Source organism: Phocoena sinus, chromosome 18 (assembly GCF_008692025.1).
Source record: "Phocoena sinus isolate mPhoSin1 chromosome 18, mPhoSin1.pri, whole genome shotgun sequence".
NCBI lineage: Eukaryota > Metazoa > Chordata > Mammalia > Artiodactyla > Phocoenidae > Phocoena > Phocoena sinus.
This window is the reverse complement of record NC_045780.1, coordinates 8,523,333-8,536,576: the sequence shown is the minus strand read 5'-3', so window position 1 is coordinate 8,536,576 and position 13,244 is coordinate 8,523,333. Positions and strand designations below refer to the sequence as shown.

At 39.4% G+C, this 13,244-nt stretch overlaps 1 protein-coding gene across 5 annotated transcripts in view; it reads right to left on the bottom strand.

Moving 5' to 3' along the window:
- The window catches only part of FRY (FRY microtubule binding protein), a 423,367-nt gene that overhangs the window by 165,125 nt on the left and 244,998 nt on the right, over nt 1-13,244 (bottom strand). For all 5 annotated transcript variants that reach the window (XM_032611303.1, XM_032611301.1, XM_032611304.1 and 2 more), the window contains one exon: nt 2,462-2,601. In XM_032611303.1, the coding sequence (XP_032467194.1) occupies nt 2,462-2,601 (140 nt within the window). The remainder of the gene's footprint in view (nt 1-2,461; nt 2,602-13,244) is intronic.

Below are 13,244 nucleotides of genomic sequence, written 5' to 3'. Positions count from 1 at the left end.
GGAGGGGTGGGATAGGGAAGGTGGGAGGGAGGGAGACGCAAGAGGGAAGAGATATGGGAACACATGTATACGTATAACTGATTCACTTTGTTATAAAGCAGAAACTAACACACCATTGTAAAGCAATTATATACTCCAATAAAGATGTAAAAAAACAAAAGAAATCATAACCCAAATACACATCCACCACATGTGACTGCTTTCAGTTGCTTATGCTTCTTCCTTAAGTTCCTCTTTTCTTGTTTCTATTAAGAGAGACCCCCATCATTAGCTACATCATGTTCTAGAGACCCTCATTCTTTTGGCTTTGTCCCAAACACACAATCTCTCTCTCTTATTTTAAACTTTCAAGTGCTAACTAAAATGCAATTGATTTGAATTTCACTGTCCCAATTCTCTGATCTCGGCAATTACTCTGATATCCTGGAAATAATCAGTAATACAACCTAAAAAGCTATTCCTTTCAATCCATAAAGAAATCAATTCATGAACAATCTAGTTTTAGTAACTAAATTCTGACCAAACAGGACAAAGCTAAAACTCACTTAATTCAACTCACTAAAACTGCCCCACTCTCCACCCCTAGAAAGTTTTAGTATTTATTCATAAGCTAACATGAAATAGGAGGAAATACTAAAATGACACCATTAATTTATTAATCATACAGGCTGAACCATTTTCAGACACAGGATTGAAATTTTACCTTTAAATTTGATACATTAAAATATTTATGAGAGATTGCTAATTGGTATGGGGTTTCTTTTGGGGGCGATAAAAATATTCTTGAATTAGGCAGTGGTGATGGCTACACAACCTTGTGAATATACTAAAAACACTGAGTTACACTCTTTAAAAGGACGCGGTTTATGGTATGTGAATTATATCTCCATTTAAAAAAATTCTTCTTCAACTAAAATAATTATTCAATATGCAAAAGTTATTAATCTCTCCCCCAAACAAAATGATAAGTAAATGAATCTTGAATACACTCAAGCATATTACAAAATGAAATTACAAGTTCAGATGGAATGTAATTTGGTAAAATAACAGGTCTTCAATTTCAAGAGAAGTTTACATATTTTTAAGTACTAGGAGTGTCAAAAAAATGAGAGGGATAAATCACTCACAAGTAGTATTTAATATCTGATTTTCTGAGTGATTAATTTCACTTATATTGTCTTTAAAAGCATTAAAAAATGTATAACCCATGTGGAGAAATCTAAGTGCTTTGAAAAATCTCATTTTTTTTAAAGAAAGGTAAATGTATTAAACTTTCTTATATTTGCTACCTTGCTATAATAGGTTGATTTCAAACATATGAAATTATACATATTTACCTAAAATTCTGGGGAACATACATTCATTGGACAGAACGAGAATCTTAAGTTTTATGGCTGAAGAACTCATGTAGCAGTGAGTTCCACTTTTCAAATCCAATCAACAAAATTCTCAGCTAGAAGGGAAGTTAGAGATGGGGTGATCTGACTTCCCCCTTTGCTCACGAAAAGGCTGGGAGCTGGGAAGCTGCTAGGGAGCTGGTCAAAGTCACATGGTTAATTAGTGGCAGCTCCATGACTACCTCTAAGGTCCAACCCAGCGTCCTTTGCACTACAGTACCCTGGGCACTCAAGGTTACGATCGCAGATCCAAATATCTAGGCAATGTCGTGCAGGGCCTGCTGCAGGCTTTCTGCCTTCAGGTGCAGACTGGAGGAGAGAGGGCCCAGGAGAGAAGCAGGCAAGAGGGTTACCTAGGGTCCTTGACACCCTGCCCCCACCACTGTCAAAATAAGGCCGTGTAAGAATTTTCAACCTGTGACAGCTGGCAGTGACAAATACTCCAAATGTGCCACCTGCTAGACAAGGTGGTGTTCATGCGTAAAGAGGCAGGAAGATCTAGAAGCCACCCAACTCCCACTTTGATTTGTTTCAAGAAAGAAAAGAAAAGAAAGAAAGAGAGAGAGAGAAAGGAAAGAAAGAAAGAGAAAGGAAGGAAAGAGAGAAAGAAAGAAAGAAAAGAAAGAAAGAGAAAGAAGGAAAGAAAAAGAAAGTAAAAGAAAGAAAGAAAGGAAAGAGAAAGAAAGGGAAAGAAAGAGAGAGGGAGGGAGGGAGGGATGGAGGGAGGGAGGGATGGAGGGACGGAGGGAGGGAGGGAGGGAGGGAGGAAGGAAGGAAGGAAGGAAGGAAGGAAGGAAGGGGGCTTCACCTGGTGGCACAGTGGTTGAGAGTCCGCCTGCCGATGCAGGGGACATGGGTTTGTGCCCCGGTCCGGGAAGATCCCACATGCCGCGGAGCGGCTGGGCCCGTGAGCCATGGCCGCTGAGCCTGCGCGTCCGGAGCCTGTGCTCCGCAACGGGAGAGGCCACAACAGTGAGAGGCCCATGTACCGCAAAAAAAAAAAAAAAAAAGAGAAAGACAGAAAAAACTATAATCCTCATAATCCTTACATAAGAGAAGTGTACCTTTTAGATTTATTGCTGGTTCTTGGTCTGTATTCATGTGATTCATCCTCAATGCCATTTTGCCTTTTATACCAGTCAAATAATGTACGTAGAATGGAAGGCAGGCAGTACTCAGAAAGAGAGCTCATTGAACTGATGACCTACAGAGAAAAGCAGGCAATTAAAAAGCTTTGGTGGCACTGCCAATTACTGAGAAACTTTTTATTTCACAAATAACTCCAAACCACAGTCACTACAAAATTTTCTTATTTATCACAGTCCTATCCTTAATAATCTTTAGTAGTACATTCCCAAGAACCCGTTTCCTACTGTTGACAGATGTTCCTAATATAATAACTTTGTGGTTTAAGAAAGATAATTACTTTGACTCCCTTTCATTCTAGAAATCAGATGTTAATTGCATACAGGTTATTCATGGGCTGCAAAGAAATTATTTTCCCACAGCATCTAAGAAGTACAGTGACTGGTACGACTTAGGTCCTCAAAAATGCTTGTTATATAAATAAATACATTAATTAATATGATTACCTTAATGGCTTAGGTGAAATCAGCAATTCTATCCCCCAAACAAACAACCTTAGTGGTAATGCAATGTATGGTTTTCTGCCAATAATCATTCATAAACTAATCTGAGGTGTGCCCCAAATTAGACTCAATGAATCAGTAGCAGTAATTTACTCTGTATTACATCAAAGGCAAACATCTCCCCTCTTTAAACAACAAACATACCTTTGATAGATGAGTTATTCTACTTTCCTTATTTGGGAAAGATTCCTGATCTTTTATTAAGTATCACTCCTCAACTGAACTTCAGTCCATATCTCATATTATAATACATGCAAAAATGAACTCAGAATGGGTCATAGACCTAAGTATAACACCTAAAACTATAAAACTTCTGAAGAAAACATAGGGGGAAATCCTTGTGACTTTGGGGTAGGTGAGGATTTCTTAGGGATCAAACCAAAAGCAAATTCCATGAGAATTCGACATACTGAAAATCATCAAAATTAAAAGTTTAAGCCTTTAGAAGGATGCTGTTAAGTGATGAAAGGACCAGCCACAGACTGGGAGAAAATATTTGCAGAACACCTCTCTGATAAAGGTCTTATAACCAGAATGTGTCAAAGTACAATGAGATAGGTTTTAATTACTTAATTAACAAACAGTATAGGCAAATCATAACACCCAGCACTGATGAGACAGGAATTTATCTCAAGCACATAATTAGAGATGAGTAAGAATGTTCAGGACAGCATTATTTATTATAGCAAAAAAATGGAAACAAATGTCCTGCTCTAGGTAAATGCCTGAATCCAATGTGGAATTTGATGTAGATTATCTATGAAACCGTTAAAAATCTCATTTCAAAAATATTTAATGCTATGAAAATGTTCATGATATGTTAAGTGAAAAAAGAGTGAAAAATCATTTAATTGGTATGATCCCAATTGGATAGAGACCCATATAAGTATGCATATATAGACAATAAGACCAGAAGAAAATATACCAACATATTGAGAGTACATATTGCAATCAGGAGAGATCTCAGGAGAGAGATCACCAGGGACAGGGTAAGTGGGAGTTTAAAAAAAATGAAGGTAGGATTTTACCTGGGCCTTTTTAAAAGAAAGGGTAGAAATCTGAAATGAGAGTCAAGAAAGAAACTAAGCAAGGAGCCTAAGCAGGAAATCCTACCGTCATGAAGTTGCAAAATAACTGTTTGTTGATAATGATCATGTGATTAATGAAGGTTTTGAAGGAACTGAAAGAAGAAATATCTGACTGATGTAGGGACTTTGGTTCACCAGAGAGGAGGGAAATAATGTTGAAAATTTTAAGTTGGAACTAAATCATTAAAGGTACTTTTTTTTTTTTTTTTTTTTTTTTTTGCGGTACGCGGGCCTCTCACTGTCGTGGCCTCTCCCGTTGCGGAGCACAGGCTCCGGATGCGCAGGCTCAGCGGCCATGGCTCACGGGCCCAGCCGCTCCGCGGCATGTGGGATCTTCCCGGACCGGGGCATGAACCCGCGTCCCCTGCATCGGCAGGCGGACTCTCAACCACTGCGCCACCAGGGAAGCCCTCATTAAAGGTACTTTTAATGCCGGTCTAAACAATTTCAGTTTTCTTCTCTAGAAAATGAGAAGCCCCTAAAGATTTCTGAGTAGGATACTCAGCCCATGAAAATGGTGTTTGGGGAGGTTTAATCTAGCAGTGACGTGTAGGCTGGACCGAAGTGGTTTGCAAACAGAGGCAGTTAAGAGAATACACAACACATGCTTGAATCTAATGAGGTTATTACTGCAACGGTTCCAGGAGCGCAGGGCTCACAGCCTGAGCTGGGGAGGTGGCAGAAGAAACGGAAAACGTTAGTTAACTTGAAATATTTCTGTAGTTAAGCAGGCTAGGCTTAACTTCCTTTTACAAAAGCAGGAAACTAGAGCAATGAAAGCGCAAGTGCTTCATGTCAACAGGACTTTCCACTGTCACCTTTAAAACAAGCCCTAAGATTGAGTAAAGCAATGACTGCTTTCTTTCTCAGATTCTGTTTCTTGATAGCTTATTTCATGCCCTCTCTCTTATAATTATGGTTATAGGTACATAATACAAAATTGTGCATTACCTTTAGTTATGGGTTAAGTTAAAAAAAAAATAGGCTATTGCATTTAGCCTGCCTGGTGAAACTAGTCACCGTTATAGGGTTCTGTAATTTTAAAATATCTAATTTTTTTTTTTTTTTAAAAAGAGCCCTCCCCTCCAGGCTGTAACATCCACAAGCACAACAAATTTTCCTGCTCCTCCTCTGGATATAACAGCAGTAAATTTTTGGAGGAAAGCCGACTATGGTGTGCCCAGGGAGTAATTTCCTAGTTCTCTCTAAAGTTACCCCAGGTAATTTCCTACCTCTCTGAAGTTATCCAGAAAGGATATTTCTTCAAGTTGTCATCATCTAAAATATTTTGAATTGGGAAACAAAGAGGGTTCCTCCCACGTGGGAAAGGGGATCAGAATTCAGAGTCCCTGACCAAGGGTTAATTCTGTCTTAATTACTGAATAGATAGTAAAATCCCAAAGCCACTACAATTATATTTCAGTAATTTAAAAATACTTGTGCAAGTCTGGATGAGACTGAAGGAGACATGATGACTAAATGTACTGTGGCATCCTCGATGGTATCCTGGAACAGAAGACACATATCAGGGAAAAACAAATGAAACACAAATGAAGTATAGAATTTAGTTCATAATAATGTACTGATATTGGTTTCTTAGTTATGACAAATGTATCCTGGTAATGTAAGATGTTAATAGGAAAAACTGGGTACGGGGTATATGACAACTGTCTGTACTATCTTTGCAACTTTTCCGTAAATCCAAAACTATTCTAAAATAAAATGTTTATTTAAAAAACATTACAGAATATTGAGTAGAGTTCCCAATATTCTATAATAACCTAAATGGGAAAAGAATTTGAAAAACATTTGGATAGATACATGCATATGTATAACTGAATTACTTTGCTGTACACCTGAAACTAATACAACATTGTTAATCAACTATACTCCAATATAAAATAAAAATTAAAAAAAATTTCTGTGTGACATTTACAAGTTCCTTTATTTACTTCAGACCCATAAAGGTGATATAAACCTGTGTTTGACTCCTATAAACCTCTCTGGGTAGAGCATTCTCTAACAGAGCATTCAGCTACTTCACTTAGGTGTAACCCACATTCTCCATAGAGAATGTCAAGAGTGTTCTTCAAATCTCAGCTATAATAATTTATTTCTACCCATTAAAAAGTCATCCCGAAGCCATTCTTGGTATTATTATCTATTGGGCATGCTTTCCATGGCAAATACACTGAGACCATCTTAGAAGAGATGAAAGGTCAGCAGGGGGTGGATGTGCATGTTTTTTCCATCTCTCTGTTACTGCCCTTTTGAGTTCAGACTTTCAGGAAGGAAGGGTGGAATTTGCAAAGACCTGGCCCTCAAAGCTCAGGAAGGGAGGAAGGTCTAGCTGGCTTCTTGGTTACTCAGTTCCTTCATTTATGGGAAGCAGAGCCAATGGTGAGATGAATTCTAGCTCTGTGCTGCTGTGCAAGGGGAGGCCCATTTACAAAGATGTTCTTGTTGCATTTAAATGATCATATTCTTCCATCACAGATGAGCTAGGTACTGTGCAGCTTGAGGAGATGAAGTTCACCGAATCACAGAACTATTTCATACTGGTGTTTTCTTTTGGAGGGGTGATAGAGGGGAATACTAAATGTACTTTGCAAATGTTTTCTTAACATTTATTTTGGCGTCTTATATATAAATAGGCTAAAAGAAACTGTCCATTATGCTGTATCTAAGACATTAATTTTTCATAAGCATTTTATTATACTGGCTGAATGCAAAGAAGGAAACTTCACACATAAATATTTGAATAATTACTCAGTGGAGTCATTCCATATTTTACAGTAATAAGGCTGACTTGTCATGAGTGGTGTATTTAACGAATAATTTTACAGTAACTTCACTGATGGCTTAATTTCTCAAACTAGTTCAGGTGGCCAAGCGCCTGGGCGCCAGGGTACTCTCTGTGTACCTGATCTATTAGAGCAGTTCAGAGGCAATTTTTTTTTTTGACTCCATCACATTTCATACTATTGCTAGCTTACAGTATTCGATGAGTGATGATAGACACTGCAGGCTTAAGAATAATTTATTATAAAAACTTAAAATTATAAAAGTGTATATGTTAAATGTTTTTCTTGCAAATCAGGAAAAGATCTTCATTATTTGATTTTACCTTCTTGGTCCATTTTATGGAACTCACTGTTCCACTGGAGAATAAGAAACACTGAATAACACTAATGTGAATCCAATGCTACCGAATTTGTTTTTACTCCTAATTGCTTACATTTTTCACTTATATATTTTAAATAGATTTTCATTGAATTGAAGCATTAGAATCAATGTTAAAGCACTAGAATTTCACCTGCCTCCTTTTGCAGGAAAATATTACGACCCAAGATGATAAAAAGTTATTTTAGTTCTATTATAGATTTATAATAGATTTATTTTACCATGTGTTTCCTGTTTATAGATAGCGCTTTTAACACATTAAGAAACTAAGGTGCCACAAAAGGACATAAACATATACCATCTAGAAGAAAATCCCAAAAGAAGTTACTTAGCATGTATGAGCAAATTATCTTTAATTTAGAGTAAAGAATAGGTCACACTGAATTGCAAATAGTTGCAACTTTAATGTTCTCAGAACAGCGTATCTGAAGCCTGATCTCCAAAAGCCACATTTTCATAATTTCATCAGCGTACTGGGAAGATCAGGCAGGTTTGGGGTTCAAGTTACAACTCTGCCCTTTATTGGCTGTATGAGCTTGGCCACGTTGCTGTTTCTTTGAAGCTCTGTTTTCAGCTGTAAAACAGGACTTAAGAATACTTCCCTCACTGGGCTTTTATGGAGACTAAAGGAGAAACTCTCAAGTGTGGGACATAAAACAGACCTTCAAAAGTGTCTGTTTCTTTCTTCCCTCTTCCATTTCCAGATATTGAAACTGAAGCACAGACACAAACTATTTTGACTTTGATAAGATCACAGGCTAAGTTAATGACGGAACGAATGACAGACATTGATGACAGATGTTATCAGAGCTGATAAATGTTGCTTTTAGGTACAGAGTCAGCCCCCTGTATCTGCAGATTCAACCAATCACAAATTAAAAACATTCAGAAAACTAAAATGCCACAAGTTCCAAAAAGCAAAACTTGAGTTTGCCTCTCTCTGGCAATGACTTACACACCATTATATTGTATCTCCCCGTGGACACCCTGGACAACCGCAGTGGGAAAAAATTAAGACCCACCTATCTCTTACCCAAGCACAAACTACCAAGGCCTCCATTAGAACCTTTCTGCTTAGTTTGTATTCCCAAACTAAGCCAATTTTTCTGGCCCCAGCAGATGTAAACACAGTGCCTTCCAGATGCTTACTGTAGAGGCCTCTGAGCAACGCCTGTCCTACATCAGCTCCTTAAGAGAAAGGCAGCAATACTGGACTCCCCGAGTTTGCTGCCGGCACACCTGGCTCTAAAGCAAATGGGAAAGGACACCGAGAAAGTTAACTATTCTGCAACCACAATCTGTTGAAGAAAAACCAGTAAGTCCTGACTCATCTACAAGTCTGGCTCTCAGGAACCTCCAGCATCCTGAAAAAGGCGTCGAGCCCAAATGTAAGTGAAGAACGAACACACACACACACACACACACACACACACACACACACAAATAAATGAGCAAACCAAACCAAACAAAAATGAACACAAAGATACTGAAGAGGCAACGGGGAGGGTGAAAAGGGTACAGGGAGTTAGCTGTATGGTGACAGATGGAAACTAAACTTTGGTGGTGAGCATGCTGTAGTGAATACAGAAGTCGAATTATAATATTGAACACAGAAAACATATACTGTCATAAGCCAGTTTATAAAAAAAAAAGAAGAATGGATACAACCCTTGGCAGAAAGGCACAGCATTACGCTCTCGGATTTCGTGCAGCTCTCGGATTTCTCGTCTTTCCGTAAACACACCCAACCCTCTTTGACTCCACTCTCCCCTCTCTGACCCACTGACCGGTCCCTCTTCTGGCCAACTGCTCAATCAGCCATGGACTGGAGATGCTTCCTCTTTCTGCCTCACTTCTTCATTCCTGAGACCCGATTTCTACTCTTGCTACAGTACCGACACTTTTCTATAAAAGATCAGAAAGGACAAACCCACGACCAGCCAATGGCCTTCATGCAATCATTTCCCTTGAAGTCTCCTGAGCACATGACAACATTTATCAGATTCTGCCGGAAATGCTTTCCTCCATTCTGCGATGCTGCCATCTCCTATGTGGTTATTTAAACACCACCAAAGCACAGTAAAACAATGCACCTGTGAAAAGAAGGGCCTGGATTCTAATCCTGGTTGTTCTGGCACAAGCCCCTTTGGGGAGTAATCATACTTTCCTACGCAAAGAGGAAGTAACTTCCACTTACTCTATGAGACTGTTTTAAGAAACAAAGTTGGAGCAATACTTCAAATAGAAGCACATCGTGCAGTGTACAATTGTTTGTATCATTTAATTTACTGCATGTTCATGCCACCATTAGATATAAGCAAAGGTCTAAAAGCCAAGGGGCAGAGAAAACAGGCAAGAAGCATATGGAGCTGGAAGGTATGTGAAATAATAAAGATTCAGTCGTCACTTTACTCAAGCAAGACTTTTCATCTGTGTGTAAATGTCTAGTGACTGTCATTAGTACATACTGTACCAGGTAAGGCTTACGTACTCCCTCAGGTGAGGGTTATTTTGGAGAGGTGTTTTTCACTTTTTAAAATGGGTTAACTTGATATGCGAGCTGCATTTGATCACCATCTACTCAGGTCCACACACATCACAGGTTAGCAGTTGTTTCATTGGAAAATCCAAAATAAAATGCCTTGGCCTTTATGTTTTTAAAGAATATCTGTAAACTTTGATAACAGAGGAAAGTCACTTGAAGTTAAAACGGGGAGCTCCATGCCCTTCACTCACAGGGTGCTCTGCACAGATCACAGATAGGGAACTCATCACTGGTACCATGACTGTGTCCTGGTACAATGCTTTTTCATTTAAATGTTGCCAATCATGACCAGCCACTATAACTTGGCTGTGAAAGTAAGTCTCTTAAACTATTTAACATTAATCCAGCAATATGAAAGTGTATTCTACATGGCAATGAGTAATAGCCACTGCACAAAAGGCTTTCTCAAAGCTGGCTTCCCACGCGCTCCTAACTTCTAACCTCTCATTCTTCCGTGAGGGTCCCTGCACAGGCTGCCGTCTTGGGCCACCCCTGCCCTGGGAAGATGCATCTTCTTAGGCTTCTCTCATTTTTTTGGGCATTCCTTTTCTGGGCTTTCTTTTGTGGATCCCACTTTCTGGTCCTAAATGAACTATGTTTCCCTATGATATGCCTCACCCACTTTCTCTACCCTAATCTTTCAGTGTTTGTTGGGTGATCATATAAATGAATGAGCCCTGGTTATTTCTCCTGAGGTATTTTACCCGCACTGAAAATTCAGTACGTGTAAAACTAATTTATCCCCTCTCCCCAAGCACAGCGGTCCTCTGAAAAACTCCTTATCCATAGAAAACAATCCAGACTCCTCAGTATGGCTCCCATGGTCACGGGAGCAATGGGCTCCAGTCGGCCTTCCCAGCTTCCTCCCGGCCACTCCCCAGAACTCTGCTCTTCTCTCCTTCAATTCCTTTGTCCACTCGGCTCTACCTGTCTGGCACGACCCAGCCCATCTTGTCCATCTGGATAGCAGATATCTTTAGTATGTCACTGCTTCCTATGACACTCCCCCCCGCCCCACCTTTCTAGCATCCTTAACTACTCCCTTACCTGAGTTCCCACAGCACTTGAACGGTACCTTCTTATTATATTTACATCACAGTACTATTTGTTTAGGTATCTGTCCTCCTCCTGGGACTGAGAATTTCTGGAGAGCAGAAACTCTTGCTTACTGCTTTGTAACCCCAGCACCTTGCACAGACCTTGGCATGATTCAGGTGCTCAACGTTTGTTAAATTGAATGGAAATGGCTCCAAATCATGGCTGAAAACTGCAGTTACCTTTTGTTTCTCCTTCTCTCAACCAATATTGATTCTTCTTACATAATGTTGCTTATAGTCATTCTTTCTTTCTAGTTCCACCTTCTCCATTTTAGCCTCAAATCTTTATCGATGCCCCAACTCCCAAAATGCCTCCAAACTTTAAGGATCTCTCCAGTCGGGGTTTAACATCAAGGCTGCACTTTGATCTCTTTGATACTGGCATGTAGAGGATAAGGCCCCACCTGCTGGCATCAACGTCTTCCACAGTCTGACCCTTCCTACCTGGAATGCAGGGACCACATTCTTACATCTCTTTGTCCCACACAGGGCTTTGTTGTGTATGTACACACACATACATACACACACGCTCTCACTCACCTAATAAATGTTCGCTAAAATAACTTTATTACCAGGACAATTTTTCATTTATTTTGCTTTCTAAGTGCTGAGGGTTAATTTAGGCATTTAAAATAAATTAGTGGCAGTGTACATTTTCAAAATGCTGTTGGAAATCTCATCACCTTTATTAATTCTCATTACCGTATGACTTTCTCACCAGCAGGAACTGAGAGCCCTCCCTGGCTCCCTAGTATAGGGCAAAGCTTGCTCTCAGGTTCACAGCACGCCTGCTTCTTCCACTGTGAGCTTCCTTACTACACTGAGGTTATAATTTATCTGATTTACATCTTTCTTCTTTGTCTCTCACACTAGACTGGGGGCCTCTCCAGGGCTGGCAGTATGTTTCCTTCATGTTTATTTCCACAAGCTGGCATAATGTTTGGCACACGGCTGCCACAAGGTAGGTACCGTGTAAGAATGGGTCAAGTTCACATTCATAACATTTGTAAAAGTGAAACTCTGGGAATTAGGGTACAAATTCCTAGCTCTCCAATATACAAAGTGGTCACTGGTACAGTTCTTCTCCCACTAACAGTGAGCTTCAAAAAATTAATCCTGTTTAGACATCTTGTCATTTATGAAACAAGAGGGGTTTTTTTTTTTAACCAAGTCTATTCTATACATGTTTAGATTGTAATTAGGTTCAATAAGAGATATTAAACCAACAGTTAATTAAACAGAAAACTTAAGGAAACACAAAGATTTAACCTCTAAATATACGTTTTAAAATTCAAACTGGAAAGCTGACAAATTCTCAGAGATTTCCACAGTGAAAACAAAGAGGCAGAGAATTGTACATAATACTCTTTACTGGGAATTTTGACCAAAAAATAGGCTACGTAATATCTAGTAGAGCCAGGTAATACCCAATATCCACTCTTCTCTTCTTCCTTAGTTATAAATTACCTCATTTTTAGATGGACACATGGTTGCCCAAAATAAAATTTCTTCATCTTTCTTATAGGTATGTGTGGCTGTGTGATTAAGATCTAGTCAACTGGACGTAAGCAGAAGTACCGTGTGCACTGTAAGGATGTTCTGGGGTTTTTTTTCTGTGATTCTTTTTCCATTTCACCTTCCTGCTGCCTGGAGCACAGATGTAACAGCTGAGCTCCAGAAGCCAAAGTGGACCATGAGATGACCTTGGGAGTGTAAGCCATACACAGGAAAACAAAAATATAAAGATACAGGACTGATTTTCTTTGTACTTCTTCAATGTGAGACAGAAATGAACTTTTATCTTGTTTAAGCCACTGTTCTTTTATGTGCCATTTGCCGCCAAACCTAATCTTAACTGATATGGGACCTTAGGTCCGTCACCTGTTGAAAACTCCCCTCTAAATTCTCACCAACTTAGTTTTTAAAAATATAAGCATGTTACAGAGTAAAAAGCACAGGCTTTATAGTTAGAACATATGGATTCCAGTCTCGGTCCCTTCAGGCTTTAGTCATATAATATAGGGCACCCTCTCCAGGACTCATTTCCGTTAGCTGTAACACAGAGATGATGATGAGACCTTCTTCTTGGGCTTGCTGGAAGGGTTGAGTAATGTCAGGTGACACGATACGTGAGAAGGGGTTTGGTAAGGCACTTCCCCGGTGTTCCAGTGGTTAAGACTCTGCGCTTCCACTGCAGGGGGCACAGGTTCGATCCCTGGTTGGGGAACTAAGATCCCGCATGCCGTGCAGTGTGACCAAAATAATAAAAATGGTAATATAAAAGA